Source organism: Mchenga conophoros, linkage group LG7 (assembly GCF_057382185.1).
Source record: "Mchenga conophoros isolate Kocher_MC1m ecotype Shallow Benthic linkage group LG7, M_conophoros_male_GT1.1, whole genome shotgun sequence".
Lineage (NCBI taxonomy): Eukaryota > Metazoa > Chordata > Actinopteri > Cichliformes > Cichlidae > Mchenga > Mchenga conophoros.
The window spans coordinates 59,980,692-60,000,127 of record NC_140532.1 but is presented as its reverse complement, the minus strand read 5'-3'; the positions used below and the strand labels follow the sequence as shown (position 1 = coordinate 60,000,127).

General features: G+C 39.5%; 2 protein-coding genes across 2 annotated transcripts in view; both read right to left on the bottom strand.

Moving 5' to 3' along the window:
• Nucleotides 1-1,161: 1,161 nt before the first annotated feature.
• On the bottom strand, nucleotides 1,162-6,990 carry psme3ip1 (proteasome activator subunit 3 interacting protein 1). Its single transcript, XM_085280535.1, has 7 exons — nucleotides 6,854-6,990; nucleotides 4,935-5,066; nucleotides 4,745-4,843; nucleotides 3,599-3,720; nucleotides 3,133-3,266; nucleotides 2,365-2,450; nucleotides 1,162-2,170 (listed from the first exon to the last, which is right to left on the bottom strand). Exons 2-7 carry the CDS (start codon nucleotides 5,059-5,061, stop codon nucleotides 1,923-1,925), a joined length of 816 nt encoding a protein of 271 aa, XP_085136661.1. The 5' UTR covers nucleotides 5,062-5,066; nucleotides 6,854-6,990; the 3' UTR covers nucleotides 1,162-1,922.
• Nucleotides 6,991-15,323: 8,333 nt separating this feature from the next.
• The window catches only part of cpne2 (copine II), a 53,397-nt gene continuing 49,284 nt past the window's right edge, over nucleotides 15,324-19,436 (bottom strand). Inside the window, exons 15-16 of the mRNA XM_085280534.1 lie at nucleotides 18,230-18,466; nucleotides 15,324-16,671 (exon numbers count right to left, since the gene is read on the bottom strand). Coding sequence (XP_085136660.1) covers nucleotides 16,564-16,671; nucleotides 18,230-18,466 — 345 coding nt within the window. The 3' untranslated portion in view covers nucleotides 15,324-16,563. The remainder of the gene's footprint in view (nucleotides 16,672-18,229; nucleotides 18,467-19,436) is intronic.

Sequence of the window (19,436 nt, the reverse complement as noted above, 5' to 3'; positions counted from 1 at the left end):
AAACTAAATGCTTCCCACAACACTGGAGAGAAATTGTTCAACTGGTATATTTTTAGTAGGTGCACTCTGGCAGTGCAAATAGCCTCATAAAAGCAATATATGCAATATAATTACAGATGGATTTGGTCACAAAAAGTTTGTCAACACCTTCTGTCACAAACAGAATTACACAACCATTAATTACACAATTATACAACCCTCTTTTATTTTGGTTTTCATTGATGAACCCTAAATCATGTCCACGGGTCATACCCAGGGCCACAATCCCGAGTACCAAACTTTGTGTTATTTTTTTGGCACCAAGAGAGCGTTTGCCAAAAAGAGCTTAGTTATTGCAGGGCATCATAGAGACCTATCTCTGCCTTCTACATGCAGAAGTTGTCACATGTTGCTGGCTTAAAATGTAAGAAACAAAGTTACGTTTGGTGACACAGATATGGTAATCATCTACAATACAGAATAAAAATAGAAAACACTTTATTGAAAAAGCTAGAGCCTCATAGATTTACATTAGATTATTCCCTGCCTGTCAAACTGTAATCAATTGTTAAATATGCATGTTATTTTAGACCACCTCTTTCATGCACTGTATTGCCAAAAGTATTAGCTTGTCTGCCTTCACATGCATGAACTTTGGTGACATCCCATTCATAACAGACTGAAACAATGTAAAGCATGTTTCTCCTTTCTCCTCGCAAAATTCTTACTTTAACTTTGGAAAATTCTGGTCAACATTATCGACCCTTTGATTCATATTTGATAACTAGTGTCCACCCTTAAACTGGTGTGTTATATTCATTATTTATTCAGAATTATTCTTAGTCACTGCAACAGGTCATTCCACTAGTTAAGCTGCTTTGGAAGTTAAAATTGTTATGTGTACCCAACTGTTAAATGTGAAGAGAGTTGCTTACCATTAATATTAATATTATGCATGATATTGTGACTGGGGCTGAGGCCCCCAAAACATCAAATCTAGATGAATCCCTGTCTCTTTTCCTATAACCTCTCAGAAAAACAGACATTTACACTCTTTAGAGGCACCAAATTAAAAGGAATAATCATGCCCATTTCCTAAACGTGAGCCATTTTTTAAAACTTCCTGTAAATATAATGTTTCTGTTGTACTCTCAGAAACTCCAAAGTAAAACACGGCACAACACAGGGAAATCTCTTTATTTATTTCTTCTCAGACGCCCCAAAGTCTGAGACAGCAATAAACAGTCCAGTATCTTCCCAGAATAACGCAACTTTTAAACAAACATACATTAATTCACACAAATAAAAACAGAATTTTTCAATCCAAACAGACTCGGCATTCAACCCAAACGCAGTCCTGCTCTCACTCCTCTGCTGCAGATAGCTAAAAGGTGTGAGTCATGTGACAGTCTAAAGCAGTCTCTTCCTTGCTCCACAGCTGTCAATCACTGTTCCCTCAGCCAATAGCACAGCTTGCAGCCGTTGCGGCTTGGGTTGGGAAGGGAGTGTAGGGGGGGCAGGATGTCATCAGGGTAGGCAGTGCGGGATTGGTTGCTCGGCTTAAACTGCGTGACATGCAATTGAGGGAAGGAAGGGTGGAGGCGTCATGTTTGGGTGCCACAATTGCAAAACAACACAAATAGATACACAGATTTAGCTCATAATAGAGTTTAAAGTTGGTTTATTAGGGTTGTATCACTGGGCTGAACTTTGATGACGAAGAGCAACAGTTAAACTCACAGCTGTGAAAACAACAGGAATTCATAAAATGTTTGCTTGCTGTGTGTTGCAGGTGTACGACTTACTTGACAATAACTCCTGTTACCTGCAGATACGCCTCTATAAATGACTTTAATCAGTTTGTGTGTGCATGTGTTATGTGAGGTCACCTTTTCTAATTGCTGCCAACATGCGTCAGTTTGTGTGTGGATGCTGCTGTATGTCTATCTGTAGGCCCTGTTGTGCCGTGGGTACGGCGACATAATTGCGTCCACGCTACCTTCGCTGTCCGAGCTGCTGTCAGAGTCGCTGCTGCCGGAATAAACGCAGAGTCCTGGTAAAACACCGACACACACGGCCGCCGACGGCAAGTGTAGTACGCCTTGGCCGGAGCTCAAGGCGGCTGAGGGCGGCTTTGCAGTGACGCCAGGGACGGTCTGTTGATCTTTGGCTCCTGCTCCGCCCCCCTCTTCTGGAAAGCATAACTTAAGTGTAAGACCTTGTGCCAACATACAACAGTCACAGTGATTTGAACTGTAGGAAAGAGAGTAAGAGTGGTCCACTGAATCTGCATCCATTTCCACTTTTTAACAGGCTCACAGGGAACAAACTCCACTGTATATTATATGAGCTGCATATTAATGTGTTTTTCTGGCTGCTGCCCACCTGTGTGTTTTTCTCCATTTCCTGTCGTTGCTGTTGTTGCCGTGATTTCCACTTTCTGTTTCTTACTGCTGTCTGATTGTGAGGAACTTGGAGAGAGAACAAAGAGATTAGAAAAACAAGACTTAAAGCTGATCCAATTAATATTTTTATATCAGCAATTTTGTGAAATTCCTGAGTGTGGCAATTATCAACAAACTCTGTCGGTGCTGTTGAAACTGTTAGTCTCTTTGAGCTCTGTACTTTGAACAAAAACAAGTCTGAGCCAGACAATAAAGAAAAGGAGACAAAGTTAGGGCCTAGATGGTGAAAACACTGGAGTATTTAAAAAACTAATTTTCCTTTATTTAACGAGAAAGCTGAAGTCATTTTCAATAGTGTGTCCTGAGCAAAGATAGCATTAAGTCAGCATGTTTATAAAGAATCTCCACTTTGAGACCCAAGAGCCTCTGGCTACAAAGTAATATTAAAGGAGAGTCAAATTTGGATTTTGGCAGGTGGAGGGCAGAGGCTAATGGCAGCTAAAAAACAAGGCAAGGCAAGTTTATTTATATAGCACAATTCAACAGCAAGGTGATTCAAAGTGCTTTACAGAGACAATAAAAAACAGAAACAAATAAAAAGCATGATTTAAAATGGAAAAAAAGAGTAAGTTTTAAAATTTAAGCTTAAAAGTAAAACGGTGGATTTGGCGTTTTATTCAAATGCAGCTGAGAACAGGTGAAAACAACAAGAACACGTTTTAAGGATGGTGCATGTTCATGTGCATACTTGCGTCTCTTTACAGCTCCAACTAATAAATGGGCCTGTGACAGGTGGCTGGTCCTGTGCTCCACCCCTTTAGGTGCCACCTTCTTTTCAGGCTCTTTGCGGCTCTCTGCAGATGCTTGCTTCACTAGAGCGCTGTGAAGCTACACAGTTAAGGTGAAAAAAAAAAAAAAAACTCCTTATGGGGTCCTAGCGTGGAAAAGTGGGGGATTAAAAACTGAAGGGAGACACCAGAGAGCAGACTGGAAAGCTTTACTCAAACTAGTAAGAATATGAATGTAAAACTCAACCTCAGAAGTAGAAATCTTGCTGTGGAGGCAGTTCGTATTTGAATGAGAGTTCGAATTGCTATTGATTTTAATATAACGCAAACTTAAATGCAACTCTCATTCTGGTTTTATGTTTGCATGCTGGCTTCTACAACTCCAATCTCAACCGTGCAAGTGCCCTGTTTGAATATGAAGGATATTCTGTATTCCAACAGCTCCTTTTTCTCCTCGTCCCTGCGTTGTTTCTCCACCAGACACTGTTGCCGGGAGACCTCGTCCAAGAAACTGCTCTCATCCTCATCCAATCCCCTCACCATGTTCTCTGTTACCATAGAAACATACTCTCAAACACATGACAAGAGAGTGACTGCATTTCCCCGAAAACAAACCAGAGACAATCTGCCATAAAAACTGCACAAACACACAAAGTAGCGTCATCTGAGGAAGCACTGAAAACAAAAATCTAACATCACTTGCAAAAATGTTGAATATGGAATTATAAATGAAAAAACTGAAGAGTGCTTTTCCAAATAAGCTCTACGTAAAAACTGGGGGTAAGTTGTCTGATACTCGAAGCAGGAGAATAAATTTCAATGTTTCCCTTAATATAATCATTGCTTCCAAGTTGTGAAGACATTTTTGAAATCTTGAATTTCATCAGAATTAAAAGCACCAAATTATGGGAGTAGTTATTCCCATTATTTTGTTGGGAGAAGAACCTCAATTCCCAACCTGACATACAGTGGTGTGAAAGAGTTTTCCTGAATTTCCTTGGATCACAGTGTGATGTCTGGCTTTTAAGGATCCTTTGATCTACTCCACTTTAATCTCCTTTTCCACACAGGTCAATGTAGGTTTGGATTTTTGCCCCCCTAATAATAAACACCTTCATTTAAAAACTGCATTTTGTGTTTACTTGTGTTATCTTTGTCTAATATTTCAATTTGTTTAATGATCTGAAACATTTACGAGTGACAAACGTACAAGAAAATCAGGAAGGGGCACAAAGTTTCACACCACTGGAACTCTGATAAACTCTTCAAGATTAAATCTACAGACTTTACAAAGTTTCCTCAAGAGCCAAAGACAATTTTAAGGCTGATTCGGACTTGGATTAATAAGTGGACCTTAATGATGTCTAAAAATGGTGGCTTGTGCTCTAAAAAGCTTAAGTTACATTTGCTATGAAGCTGTTCAAAAACAACCTTTAGAAACTGAATATTAAAGTGTACTGACACATACTGCTGATAATACATTATTCATTATCTCTTACATCACAGAATTACAGAAGAAAAGTGTTCATTCAAACCCTAATGAAAAGTGGAGCAACACCCACAAAGACCTACTGAATTTAAACTGCTCCTCATATTCTTCTTGTTTCTTGTCTTTCTGTTCCTGCAGCCGCTCAAAGAGGGAGCGTGGGTCATACTCCTCCTCTGGGACCTCTGAGAAGTACAAAGGACAAATATAAAGGGGTTACATGCACAGTGGGACATCCTTTAGAGGTTTTGTATAGTTTTGGATATGTGTTCTTACCCTCTGGGTCGTCAGGTTTTCTGATTTTCTCCCATTCCTCCTGTCTCTTTTTCCTCCTCTCATCAAGCTCTGCTTCAGACACAAACTTCCTGCTGAGGTCGACACCTGTTCCTTCTGCTCCTTCCATTACAACTGCGCAACATAAAACACAGAAATTGGCTGACTCTTATATTGCGCTTTTCTACTCTGAGCAATCAAAGTGCTTTCTGTGTAACATTCACACTCCAATGGACATGCGTCCAAACTCTAGGGCAAGACACTAACCGAGAATTGCTCTCCAATGCTGGAGAGCAATTCTCGGTTAGTGTCTTGCCCTAGAGTTTTGGCATGCAGACTGGAGCAGTCGGGGATTGAACCACCAACCTTCAGATTAGACTACCTGCTCTACAGCCACACAGAAGCTCTGAATACCATTCTAAAATGTGTTGTCCCATCTCTGCACTGGACACAGACCATTTACAAGTGACTGCTCAATCAGTACCTCTGGGTTTTCCTCAAAGAACACAGAATATTAATTGATTCTTGACATAGCTCAGCAAAAAATAAGTCTATTCCATTAAAATAAGCAAAACCCTTAAAAGACTTTGTAGCTGACTACTGCGTATTCCCAATACTTACAAGTGTTAATTGTTTACAACCACCTGAGGTTACAGTCTGCTGAATAAATGTGACATGGTACTGTACAACACAATGGCATCACTAGAACAGGTTTCTGATGAAATGTCCATCTCTACATTAAAAAAATAAAACAAAAACAATTACTACTTGTTCCAGCTGTGCCCTTTAGGGGTCGCCACATCAGATCATATGCCTCCCACTCACCCTATGCTTTGCAACCTCTTCTGTCACACTAACCCTGTGCATGTTCTCCTTCATGAAATCCATGAATCTTCTCTGTGCCCTTCCTCTTTCCCTCCTGCCTGGCAGCTCTATCGTCAACATCTTTTGAAAATATGCACTTTCCCTCCTCTGCATATGTAAAAACCATCCAAGTCTTGTTTGCCCAGCTAACTTAGTCTCCAAACCGCTCAGCCTGATCGATCCCTCGGACATACTCATTTCTAATCCTGTCCCTCGTGGTCACTCCCAGTAAAAATATTAACATCTTCAACTCTGCCACATCCAGCACTGCCTCCTGTGTTTTTGTTGTCGACATCTCCAAACCACGTGTCATAACAGGTCTCACGATAGTTTATTTTGCCACGTTTCCTGACAAATCAATTTACTGGCTTGCACACTTCCTGCAAAATATTTTGGTGACTTTAAAAATAAGGTACAAAAGATGAAAACGGCCATCACGTGACAGCTTTCATTGGTTGGCATTACAGCAGATAGTATTAAGCCTGTTATTTTTATCAGTTCATCACATACAAAGCAATAATAACAAGTGCAACAGCTGGACAACACCACTGCACAATATTTCGACTAAGCTGTACCGATCTGCGTGGTTTTATTTAGCCCTCTGATGAATATGAAGATTGAAGCCATTTTAAAACTTTAACTGACGTGAAATAAGGTGACGAGTGAATTAAGTGAGAGATCTGCTTAACTGACCGAAGCATTTGGTTTATAATGGGCCCTGATGATTCACTCACTGTTACACACAACAGCGAGAACAACGCCAGCCGCTACACAAAGTTAGTCCCTTAAAGCTGTGGACACACAAAGATGAAAGGAAACACTCACACACCTGACCTCTTGCCTATATAGCAGAGCAGCAAACTCTGAACTCGCAGATGCCTTGTGCGTTGCAAAGCCGCGGCTAACGTTAGCTTCGTTAGCGTTAAAAATAATCTTTAAGAGCAACAGAACATCATGTCAAGTCTGAAAAGAAACATTTTCAGATGCATGACCAAGAAGTCTTTAGTTTAGGACTGCCTCGTATCAAGATTAAAGACCTGTATGTGGATAAACCTTACCAAGATCCAGGCTTCTCGCTAAATTAGCGCTCCAGTTTAATGATCTTTGTGTCACGCTGAAGACGGCTCGTCGCGAAATACGGCGTTCGAATTAAGTTCCGACTCACTTTTTTGTTGTTAAACGCACGCTGCTCTGTTTTCAATATATGTTAATAGATTATTTCTATTTATTTTTTAACAGAAAATGCCTACCGAATATTACCGATGACCTAGATTTATTAGTAGACACAGTTGTTGTCAATTATTAATTATATCTACATCGTGTGCTTCTTGCGCGTATAATTAAAGAGTCCCTTAATTATACGCACCATTTGTAGTTCCATTTTCCAGAAAAAATAAACAAACCAAAACCTCAAATAAATAGAGGTCTAAACAAACAATACTCAAAACAAGACGGAATAAACATGAAAATAACAAAAGACTAAAGCTTTTCAAATAAATTACATTTGCAGATAAAACCGTGAATATACAGTACAAAGTTGTATATATTCGACCTTCCCTGTAAGTTTGCCTTCTCAGATTAACTAATGAGTATAAGTAAACCCATAAAAATAAGATTGTAAGCAGTTACTAAATTGATCACAAGATGGCGCCTAAAATCCATTAATGAGGTCCAAAGGTATCTCTGGAGGACTGTTCAGCTACATTTTAAGGGTAGATGGTAATTTATTTTACTCGTTCGTCTTGTTCACGATGACCTCTTGAAGTGCCTTTTCGATTTAAGTGACAGATTCCAGATGATGGAATGTGTACGTTTAGCAAGCGGCGCCCACAGGCTACAGCCTCCTGTGTTGCTAAAGCAAAGTCCAGTTTAAAGAAAAATGATCCTCCACTCACTTAATTCTTTCCCTCTGCAAACACTTTCTTGGCTAGTTTAAAGTTTCACGGATAGTTTCAAGTGTTGCTGGACAAATGTAGGAAACATGTAGTTTCATTTGTAATAAATGGTTCCCATTTTTGTCCAGAAGCATGTTATGCTTTACGGATTGGCAAGTTGCTATCACATGACTGTACAGTGCCATGAAGTAACCTTCAGTTTCACAGTCAGATCCAACCCGTTCTTGTGACATCTGCTTTCAAAAAGCAAAAAGGATGATAAGTATAACACGAGGTTTGCAGCTTCTTACACGTGACTTCAAAAGCCAGTGGATGACATCACTGGCCTCACATCATACAAACACAATTTTTCAAGCATAACTTATTTTTAGAATCACTTTTATATTTTGAAAATTTGTTCCGGTTTAATAGTCCAACCTCTGACAGCCTAACCTGCTGCAGTAAGTGTTTGCCCGTCGCTGAGCCTGGTTTTCCTAGAAGTCAGTTGCTTTTAAAAGGAAGTTCTTCCTTCCAGCCATATCAAGTGCTTAATCAGGGGGATCATGCGATTGTTGGAGTTTTATCTCTAATAAAGTAGGGCATTTACTTTAAGATCTCTAAGCTCCTTAAGGGCACTGATGTTGTATATTGGTGCTATATAAATAAAACCTAAAGAAAGAAAAGAAAACCATTCCAATGGTTTTATTCAGCTGAGGGTTACATTATATCGAAGTTAAGTCAGATATTATAAATGATTCCTCATTTAATGATGCACTACGACCAAAATAGTAACTATTGATGATTGCTAAGCTGAAAAACTGAAATTACAAGACAATATATTCTGTCCCAGTCCAATGAAAGTAATGGCCTCAGCCATAGTGTCTCTAAAATAACTGTTGTTTGTTCAAAACGCATGCACATAACTGAAACCCAAATGTTCTTGTGGGTTGATTAGTCAGTCTGATGTGCTGTTTTTACCAATCAGCTGGGGAGTGAGTCTTTCAGTGCCTTTTAGTAATTATACATGCTTCCACAAATGCAGCGAGGTTATTATTTATTTATATTATCAACATGTTGTCAGGTCCTGTGATAAAATGCATTGCACCATGGAGATTAATGCTAAAAGCTCAGTCATATTTTAAAGGAACAGTTCACCACTTATGGGTGTTGGGATTTGTATCAGTTTTGATGTTTCGACTGCAACGATAAGGCAGCAGCTAGTAAACGTATGCAAGCATGAAAAAAAAGAAAAAGATTTTGTACAGGCTAAATAAAAGTAGGGCTGCCCAATTATTTGTATTTTAATTTGGCCTTCCGCTATTTAACGAGCATCGCTCCGACTGTTAAAACTCAAAACAACAGGCAATCAGACGCTCCCTAAAATCAATGTAGCACCACGTGTGTACATGTACCGATCGCCGCTGTTCCCTGCAGCACGGAGCTTCAAGTTTCTTAGATGCAGTCTGGACACAAATATACAACGAAATTTAAATGCCACTACAGAAAGTCACTGCAGAGGATGAAGAGCTTGCCCCTCAAAGCGGATCAACATCTAAATTACGGAAAGTAATAAAGAAGAAATCAAATGCAACGAGTGCCGTGTGTTTGCAACACAAAGCAACACAATGTATTCAAACTGCACAAATTACAGCAGAATTAATTCATGAATGCGAAGAAAAACAATGAAATGCTAACGTGAATCATCCAGCATCAACTCAGGCGTCCATAATAGCGAGCCTGTAGGCTACAGCGCGCGTCTGTGTATCCGTCCACATCACAAAGACGCACTGAAATCACCAATGCAATTGCATTTCATTCGGTGTCCAGTGAGCACGGCGAGTAACGAATCTTTTGAGAAAATGGTCCGCCTGCTAGACAACAGATATGTTATCATTCCACCAAAGTGGCAATACCTGTGTGTATTTTCCCAGCTGGAGCAAAAGACTTTATGTTATTTATCTGCCACTTTTAATTTATTAAATGTATTGAAAGATTTTTACAGATGTAAAAGTAAAATTCTGTTTACATTACAGTAGATTTGGCATCAGATCAATATTGATATTAATACTTGTATGCATAATAATCTGTGTAGGCTTTAAAAAAATCCAGTAGTTCTAAATACAGTAAAAGGAATTAAAGGAAAAAGAAGAACATCTGACCCCTGCAGTGAGGGCATGTGGTGGCCCTGTTATGCTGTGGTTTGGATCCACTTGTGTTTGGGAAGGGTCACTGCAGGTCAATACACAGCTGTAGGGAGAGATAACCTTTTCCCTAAGATGAAACATTCATATCTTGTTGAGAGTGGTTTGATGAGTATCCAAATGATGTGAATCACACGCTGTGGTCTTGATAGTCACCTGAATCCAACCCAACAAAATATCTGTATTTTGAAGTCTCCATCACCAGGTGAAAGAATATGTGTTGCATGATTGTTGTTTATCTCTCCAGTAGAGTTCTAGAGAATGCCAAATTCCAGTGAAGCCACCAACAGCTATGACACTTTCTGTTGTTTTCTTTTACTCATTCCCCATCTGCATCTGTGAATAATTTCATTTTTTATTTTACATAAACAAATAACATAATACAAACTTGACTCTGATCCTTCAGATTTGCAGAGACAACAACATAACCACGCTGTTTCCCATCCACATCCAGGGCCAATCAGTTACTGATCAGCCTGACTTTCAAATAAATAAATAAATGAATAAATAAATAAATAAATAAAATACAAACACACTCACTGGGAGAACATGCAGACTCCGAACAGAAAGGCCCCAGCTGACCAGAAGCAACAGTGCCAATCTCTGCATCATGCCCTTGTTGGCTGTCTGTTTCTGTACAAATGTTAGACATTAGTTTAGATTTATAACTCAAGAGCCAGATCCTACGCCACCAGAGCTCGGCGGTGTGCGTACACCTGAAATAGCTTTAGAAATGTTTACTTTCCCGATGTGGCTGGTCTCTGAGCATTGCAGCCTCACTGTCACCCTCTCTCTTCGTCTTTGGAGACACACATGTTTCTAACCGAAAGGTTCTCTGCAGATGAAGAAGAGGATGGGTTGTCGTGGAAACTGAATCATAGGCTGGTAGCTACGGTGACAATTGCATACAGTCATTTGCTGCTGTGAACACAAAGTGCACACAGAAACAGAGGTGCAGACCTAAACTAATGCTGTGGAAAATCAGGAAGATTCTATAGTTTGCATATACACACTGGCCAACTGTGTGTCCACTGCTCAACCTTTGTGCACCTCTGTCTCCATGTTCTTCTGTCTCTGCATCGTGACCCTATTTCACGTCTCCTGAGCTCTGTCCATCTCCTGTTCTTGTTTTAGTCTCTTTATCTATGTCACCCTCTCTCCCTCGCTCTGCCTCTCTGCCTGAGTGCTTTTCTTAGCCCATCAGAATTGTGTCACTTTCTCCAGCACGGTAATGTAGAGATGTAATGGCTGCCCCTAAAGGGAGCACAGAACCTGTTGAATATTCTGCCTTTCTACCTGCACCTGAGCCCTGCTCTTTGCTCCCTCTCCAGGGCTCCATTATGGATTATTCACCTTAAAATTGGATTTTTGCCATTGCAGCTAACATTCTCAGAAAGTGTTGCTGAAAGCTGGAGCTTCATGGAAAAGGAAAACCTGTAATTACACTTTTTGTTCATATTGTACCCACTGGAGGAGCAATACAGTTTTCTCCACACTGGTAACCCGAAAGGCTGAAAATTAAGCAGAAAAAGTGGAAAAGTCAGAAACTGAAGTTCATCTGATGAACATATTTAGAGCCTTGTACAAAAAAGGGTTTAAGTATTTTTACTTAAGGTTAATAACAACCGTCTTGGGGTGAATCTTACTTATAACTCACTTATTTGGATTGTATTAAAGTTTTTTGGAATGGTTCCTGTAGCCTTCAGTTGTCTTCTGGGACTCGTTTTGTGGTGTTCTTACCTTTTAGTGCATTTATAATGGAGGTATTTAAAAAATAATATGGCCTGCTGTGAAGTACAAATGGTCCAAGAAGTCTAGTATTTTTTAAAATCTGTTGCTTAACAATAATTAGCTCTCTGTGTGTGTTGGAAAGGTTGGAAATTGAAAACAACAATCCTGGTTCTGTCCAGAAGTAACAAAATCTACCTAGCAGTGATTGTAAAATGTAAAAGTACATGCAGAATTCTTGTGACTCTCTTGTCAAGCGCACAGAAGACAAAGAAAATGCCTTTGCATTTCATCAGCAAATCTCACTCTTCAAGACGTTTCAGTTAAAGGGTCAGATAAAAGTCATTAAAAAAGGAAGTAGTGTAGGCTTCCACTCTCAGGTGCTCAGATGGGCAAGAAAATATGTAAGCGTGCACAAGAAACAATAATAACAGGTAGACTACAGATTGTAGTCATCTGATTTTACCCCTCCCAGTTCAAGCGCATAATCCAACAGCTCTGGCTCCCATTAATCGATATTGACTGTATACATCACTCGAGCCTAACAATAAGTAATTTTACATGTTTTTTTGTTTTTTGTTTTAAAGCCCCGTATTCATTCAGGTAGATGAGGCTTGAAGTGAGGAGGATGAGGGTTCATTTGTGTTTTCACGTCTTTGTTGAAGGTAACCCTTATAAAATGGTACGATCCTTCACATCTCAAGTCAGTAAGTGCAGACAAAAGTTAAAATTTGCCTCCATGACACACGAACATACGAGTTCTCTACTCATTCATCTTTGTCCTACCACAGATTAAGTGGCTGGTCTCTACCCACACACATTAAATATGATTTGGCAGAATGACAATATCCATCTCAGCCACTGTATTCAAGATAGTGGGATAACATGGTAGCTTCCACAAACTCTCACCCACTCCTGTCTATTTTAAATTGATTAATTCCAAGTTTGTTTGTTTTTTGAGAAAATCAGTTTGTTGGAAGATGTAATTACACTCTCAATGTACCTTTAAGGGTACTTCAAGTTAACAAGTGATGGTTAAGAAGAAAATTAATTACAAAATGAAGATCTAGAACTAAACTAGAGAAATCATTTTCACTACACACCTTCTGTTATATTTCTAACAATGCAGTTTGGTGACAGTTCCGACAGCTTTGAGATGTTTTGTGTTACCACTCTGACTTTAAAAAAAAAAGCGAAAAAGTCCCTGTTGTTCTAGGTAGACTTTGTGCACAGTTTTCCAAGAATCTTAGCAGGTTGCTTCTTCCAAGTATCTTGTCGCACGAGTCTTTTGTGGATTCAAGCTGTTTCCGTGTCTTCAGTATCTTCCTTGAAATCCGGACTGACTTCAGGAAGTTGACATCAGTGCTCTGTGGGGATCAAAACCCTCTGTTGTCGGACTTCTTGTTCTTCTTGTCACCGCAGGTGGTTCTTTATGACTGTATATGAAAGGGCCTGTTATCTGTCTGCACAATACTGTGGCTCAGAATCAGACTAACATGGGCGTTGAATTTAATGCGCAAAATTGGACTAGATCAAAATTAATTTGGTTAATTGGATTGTGGGATGTGTATTCAGTTCTCATTAAGATCTTGGCAGGAGAACTGTACATCTGGAGCTGAGCTCAGCTGGCTGACTTGAGATTGAAAAACAGGGTGACAGTCAAGGTGTGAAGATAACATTTAAATTCTCCCAGTGTGTTAATAAGCTAAACATTTAACATAGAATTTTTCAATTCTCTTTAATGGATTAAATCTTTGCTGCTCAAATAAGAGACTCAATCTCAAAGCCTTTAGAAACATAGTTTGTCAAATGGGACTAGAAGGTGATTTGATCTTGTGATGATGGTCAGAAACAAGTGTTTCAGTCCATCTGAGCTCAGTTCACTGGCATCATTAAGGATGGCATGGGTGTCTTAGTTTAGTGTGGTGCCGCTGTAAAAAGCGTTGCTATGACAACCTGACAGACAAATAATATACGAAAATGTCAATAAGTAATTTGCATTTTGAGGCAAACCACACACACCCGGGAGCAACATTGTTTTTTAATCTGGCAATTATTACATACAGTGTGTCCAAGGTAGTTTGTCAGAGGTGTTAAACCACAGGACTATAAAATCCACAGTCTGTCCACAGAGGTTCAAGAAGTTTCTTTTCCTCTCTGTAGTATTTCATGTTTCTAAGCTGCCAAATTTTATGTAAGCTGAAATTAGTCTCCTTAGTCTGTTTAATAGCGGCAAGCTGTAATTCATGATCTCTTGAGTCTAAGCAAAACCAATGGGAAAAATCAGAGGTGAGTCATGTGGAGTTAAAGTATATAAGTGTCCACCACCCACATCTCTGTGTCTGTAAAATTTGCTCTTATGTATAGAGGCAGGTGTAGAAGCTTGGGGTGAGTGAACATCTATTTGTATTTATTTGTTTCTATGTGGTTGCTTTAAAGGTTGCATTTCCTCTTCTGTAGTAATTTTGTAACTCTTCATAGTCACCCTGCATCACTGGTGTTAAACGTCTTATTGTGGTCCCTTTACATTGCGTTGTAGCTGTTTCTATGTTGCATAGCTTCAGATAATTTTGTATCTCTTTGTGGGTGTTTGTTTTTAGTTTTGTTGCATCATTTTGTGGCTACTTTTTTGTGGTTATTTTGAGAATATTCATACAGCGTTATTTCCAAAAGCTGTAGATAAAAACACAATGCCATCCAGCTTTCCTCTTATCCAGTCATGTGGGTCATGTGAGTTTATCTCTGCTGTTATTGGGCAAGAAGCAGGGTACACCCTGGAAAAGTTGCCAAACTGCTGCAGGGCTAACACATGGAGACAGACAACCCAGGACCTTTGCTGTGAGCCAAACGTGCTAATCAATGCACCACCTGCAAAAACGACTACCACTGCTGCCCCAAAATTTACTGTGATTTTTGCACATTAAAGTTGATGAAATTTTATTACTAAAAAAAAACATTTCAACAACACTGGAAACAAGGCCCTGCGACAAACTGGCGACCTGTCCAGGGTGTACCCTAGCTCTCGCCCTATAACAGCTGGGATAGGCTCCAGCGCCCCCCGCGACCCTGAAAAGGATAAGCGGAAGTGAATGGATGGATGGATACAATTCTGAAAAACACACCGGATCGAGCATTTTACATCTAATTTGGTTAACGGACAAAAGTCAGCAACATGAGTATAAAAAGAGCAACTCCGAGAGGCAGGGGTATCAGTGGGCAGGGTTCACTTCTCTGTTAAAACCACATTGTTAAAGACCACAGGTCACATTTGCATTCAGAGAATCTGGAGAATTTTCAATATATAAGTCAGAAGGATCCAGATAAATGCTGAATGGCTGTGATCTTTAGGTTCTTAGATGGTAGTGCTTTAAAAAAAAATTCAGAGACTTATAAGTGCACAGCCTAGACTAGTGCACAGATCTTTGGTAACTTGCAATGTTTGAAGACATCGTTAATTCTGTACCAAGTGTTATAGCAACATGTGCTGCTGTCCCGACATCATTTTCAGGGAAGTCAATGTTCTCCACATTATCAGAGTGTGGCTCGGTCCTACAGTTCAGAGCCGCCATTCAATGAAAAATTTAATGGACTATAAAACAAAGAGAATGCAACTAAAATCATAGATCAACCAGGATAACACGTGGTTTCAAAGTTACAGCATCATACTGCTAGTCTCATAAGTACTCAATGGAAGTTGTGCAATAGGCATTGCACAGAGGCCAAGAGACTTTTCCTTTACTTTATTATCCTGAGTGTGGACATAGACACAACTTTATAAAATTAATAGCAACACATTTAGTACAAAGATGCACAGCAATACACATTTCAGTTTAATTACACGATTCAGCACTGCATAAAAAGTACATTAAAAACATGGCATAAACATTGGCTTCTTATAACATAAACAGTGTCATAGAAATATACATTCGATATATGCATATCAGAACCTTCTCTGCTCTCTCTGCCCTCTCCAGTTGTTAAGGCTGTGACAGCTGCAGCCTCTGTCTTTATCACGTAATACTTTCTTTGCAACAGAATCTCATAAAATATTTACAAAATCTGGTAAGTACATAATTTGAGGAAAAAAACCCATCATGCATTTGTGATCATCAGTTTGTAAACAGTGAGTAGATACTGGCAACATGCAGGATGAACTTAAGTCATAAGTAAAATACACGGATTTTTTAAAAGCTAGCAAAACGGCCTACTGAATACACTCAGTGTCCAACATCTGTCCTGTGGTAGTGCTACAGCTGCCAGTATGCCTCATTCTTCTCTGGTTATGTCCTCTTTACTTCACCAAGGATAGTGGAGCATTAAATCTGCCTCCCAGATAACTGCTGATCAAAACTTTTAAACAGAACCCTTCCCCCTGGAGGGTTAAATAAATGCTGCTCTGTTGAGACTCAGTGTATGAGTCCATCACACATGAGCACAAAAGCAAACAGCTTTCATCTGATATGCTACCTGAAAAGGTACAAGAATAAAGAGGAATCAACCACTGATACAGTTCAGCTTAAAGAGGACTTCACACAAAGGAGTTGTATGTATCACATGGTATCAATCACAAGACACATACACATGCAAAAAGCAAAAGAAAAAAAATACATCCTGATAAGTTAATTTATTTTCCCCTAAACAGGCCAGTGTTTCACCTGCATTTTATCTGCACATTTTGGACATGCAAGGTACTCTACACATTATCATCACTGATCTGTGTGCTGGAAAGACTGAAGAAAGAAAGAGTATCACTTCAGATGGGTTTACACTGAAAACTGACCAAACATTCTTTAATCAGTGAAAACTTAGAGATGTCTTCAACGTTGGATTTTTTTTTCCACAACTAATTTTTGTCTACTGCTGACATATACTGTACAGTTTCGTTCTGTTTTGTTTGCCATTAACAAAAAGGAGGGGTTTCGTCAAGCTCTTGTATCTCATGTGGGCTCTCGTCTTCGGGGCGTCTCACTCTGGTGCTGGGTTAATGGGCGGTAGATTCCGCTGTTTAAAGTACTGGGTGACCTGCTGAGGCAGCTCAGCCAGAACTGACTTTGCAAGGGTTTCCTTGGGCGCCTGAGAGGAAGAGAAAAAAACAACACATTGCGTTTTAGATTGAATAAAGTGAAAGATTTAAAATGAGACATTTTCACTCTCGTACAGAAACCTTGGCCTTTTTAATACACTCACTGTGAAATTGTGTGTGGAGTGTGTTCAAAACAGTCGGCTTGTGCATTAGCCATTTACCCTGTCACTTACCAAGTGCAATATGTGTACAGCGTCCATATGAGTGAAGACAGAATTCTTAAATTAACCATAAATGCATAATAACTACTCTTACGTTTTATACTACTAAGTGTTGAGGTATTGTAGACAAGTTACCACTAAGCACATTAACTTGTTCACCAGTGTGTGACAATCGTGATGACAATGTAGGATCAAGTGAATAATGCCCCAGTCTCAAAGGCTTAGAGACCAGTCTATGACCATCTGACGACCACTGGTTGTGAGAGGATAAATGAATATTCCCTGAGTGACTGCAAGTGGTCGCTAGAGGTTGATGGCATTCGCTGGGAAAAATAACAATTTGATAAATAAAACTGAGCTAAACTGAATTCAGTGTGTCAATGATGTCATGTGGTAAAGCTCAGTATTTTAAAGCTAATGCTTTGACTGCTTTCACCTTACTTATAAATGTTTAATCCTTTTCCTTATTTCCTGTCATCTCTAAACAGGTACAGTGACAGATGCTCTTAAGTAAAAAGGTTGCTAAGTAATATCTTTATACCAAAAGCTGTACAGCAGCCTTCATAAAGCTCTAAACACTCTGTTTCATAGATTTTCTACTGTTAATATGGTCATCTCTGCCCAAACCCCTGAGGTACAGCTAATCAAACTGGGAAACAACACTACCTTAGTGGAGCCCAGGACCCATCATACTTAGCTTGAACCGAGCATCAAGTCCCATTTTAACTTGTTAAAAAAAACTGTTAACTTTCAAAGTAGCACTATACAACCCTAATGATAATAATTAGTACAAAAGAATCTACCCTCCCAGCACAGCTTATCAATCAGGTCACTCTAATTTCCACATTTCCTCTCTGTCTTAGGCTTCATTTCTCTCTCTTCCTCTCTGTTCAGTCAGTTGCTGTCTCTTAACCTCCCACCAACAATCTGGAATGAAGCCAGTAAACACTGTCTGTTCCTCCCACTACAGAGGAAATCAACTCGCCCACCATCAGCCCACACACACACACACACACACACACACACACACACACACACACACACACACACACAGACAAAAAATAAACACATAAAAAGACGATGACAAAACCCAAAATGCCCTAATGAGCCCTCCTGTGCACAGCCTGAAAATGTGCACACACTAATTAACCAGTGTGCTGACCTGCAGCAAGCATGTATGAAGCCTCATTAAAATGAACACATTTCAGCCTTGTGTATTATGTGAAATCTGCAACATTATGAGAAGAAACTGAATTCTTTTTATGTAAACAGAAAGAATTTCGTGTTACATGTATTCGAGGGCAGCATCAGCCAATTTGGAGAATAAGAACATATCAGACTGGGTGTTTATACATATTTGTGTGTATCTACTGAAACCAATACTTACGTTGCGGAAATCCCTGAAAGGGACAAACTGCACAATATCCCGAACAGCCTCCTCTCCTGTGCTGGACCTCAAAACGCTGGCGTCCCCATCCAGGAACTCCATGGCGGCAAAGTCGGCATTGCCCACGCCAATGATGATGATGGACATGGGTAGCTTCGATGCCTGCACAATAGCGTCGCGCGTCTCATCCATATCGCTGATGACACCGTCTGTTATAATGAGCAGTGTAAAGTACTGCTGCAGAGGGGAAGAAGGATGGTGCGAGAAAAAATGAGAAGAATTAGCAAACAACAAAAAGTTCTTTTTAGTTGAGCTCTTGAAGATGAATCTACAACTACAAAAAGACTTGAAACACAAATTCAGTAATGATCATTATGCTGTGAATAATGGTAAACAGAGTCGCATATTGCGGATGAAGAGGAAAAAGAGTGCTAGAAAAACAAAACAAAACAGATATTATTACGAGTGATGGTGAAGAAGAGTCAAATACAACGCAGAAATAAAGCCTTTCTGCATTTCATCAAGCTGAACTCCATCTGAACTCCATTTGTGCCAATGAAAAGAAAAAATCATGACAAAATAATGGAAGTGAAAGATAAATGGCTGGATTTATTGTAACTTAGTTTCGGCGTTAAAGTAAATTCAGATCACTTCAAGATTATTTCTATAGCATCACAAACACAGTTGCCTTAAGGCACTCCAAGATAAAGACTACCGTATTATTGAGACCCCAATAAGCAAACACCTGGCAACAGTGAAAAGAAAAAACTGAGTTCTAAAAGAGTAAGAAAACTACAAAACAAGAAAAAAGTAGTCAAACAGATGAGAACAAGACTTGTGGATGAGCATAAAATTATTTGCATTGTAGTTGCCTCCCAGGATGCTCCCAGGAGACCTTCATGCTAACTTCTAGTCAACTTTAACAAAATTCATAATTCAAATGTTCACCCTCTATCAAAATATAGATATGAATGTAGCTGAGGACCCCTGGCTGACCAAAGCACCTTTGAAAAATGGTGGGGGGTGGTGTTACGAGTCCAGCATGTATGGGTGCAAATGTGTCTTTGCTGACAGAAGAAAAACAATAAGGATGCAGCAAAACTCAGTGGACGACGTTTCCTCACTGAGCAGGATGCAGAATGTGTTTAAAAAGCTACATCTCCAATAGTTCTTTCTGTGTTCTGATGCAAATGTATTTAAAAAGAAG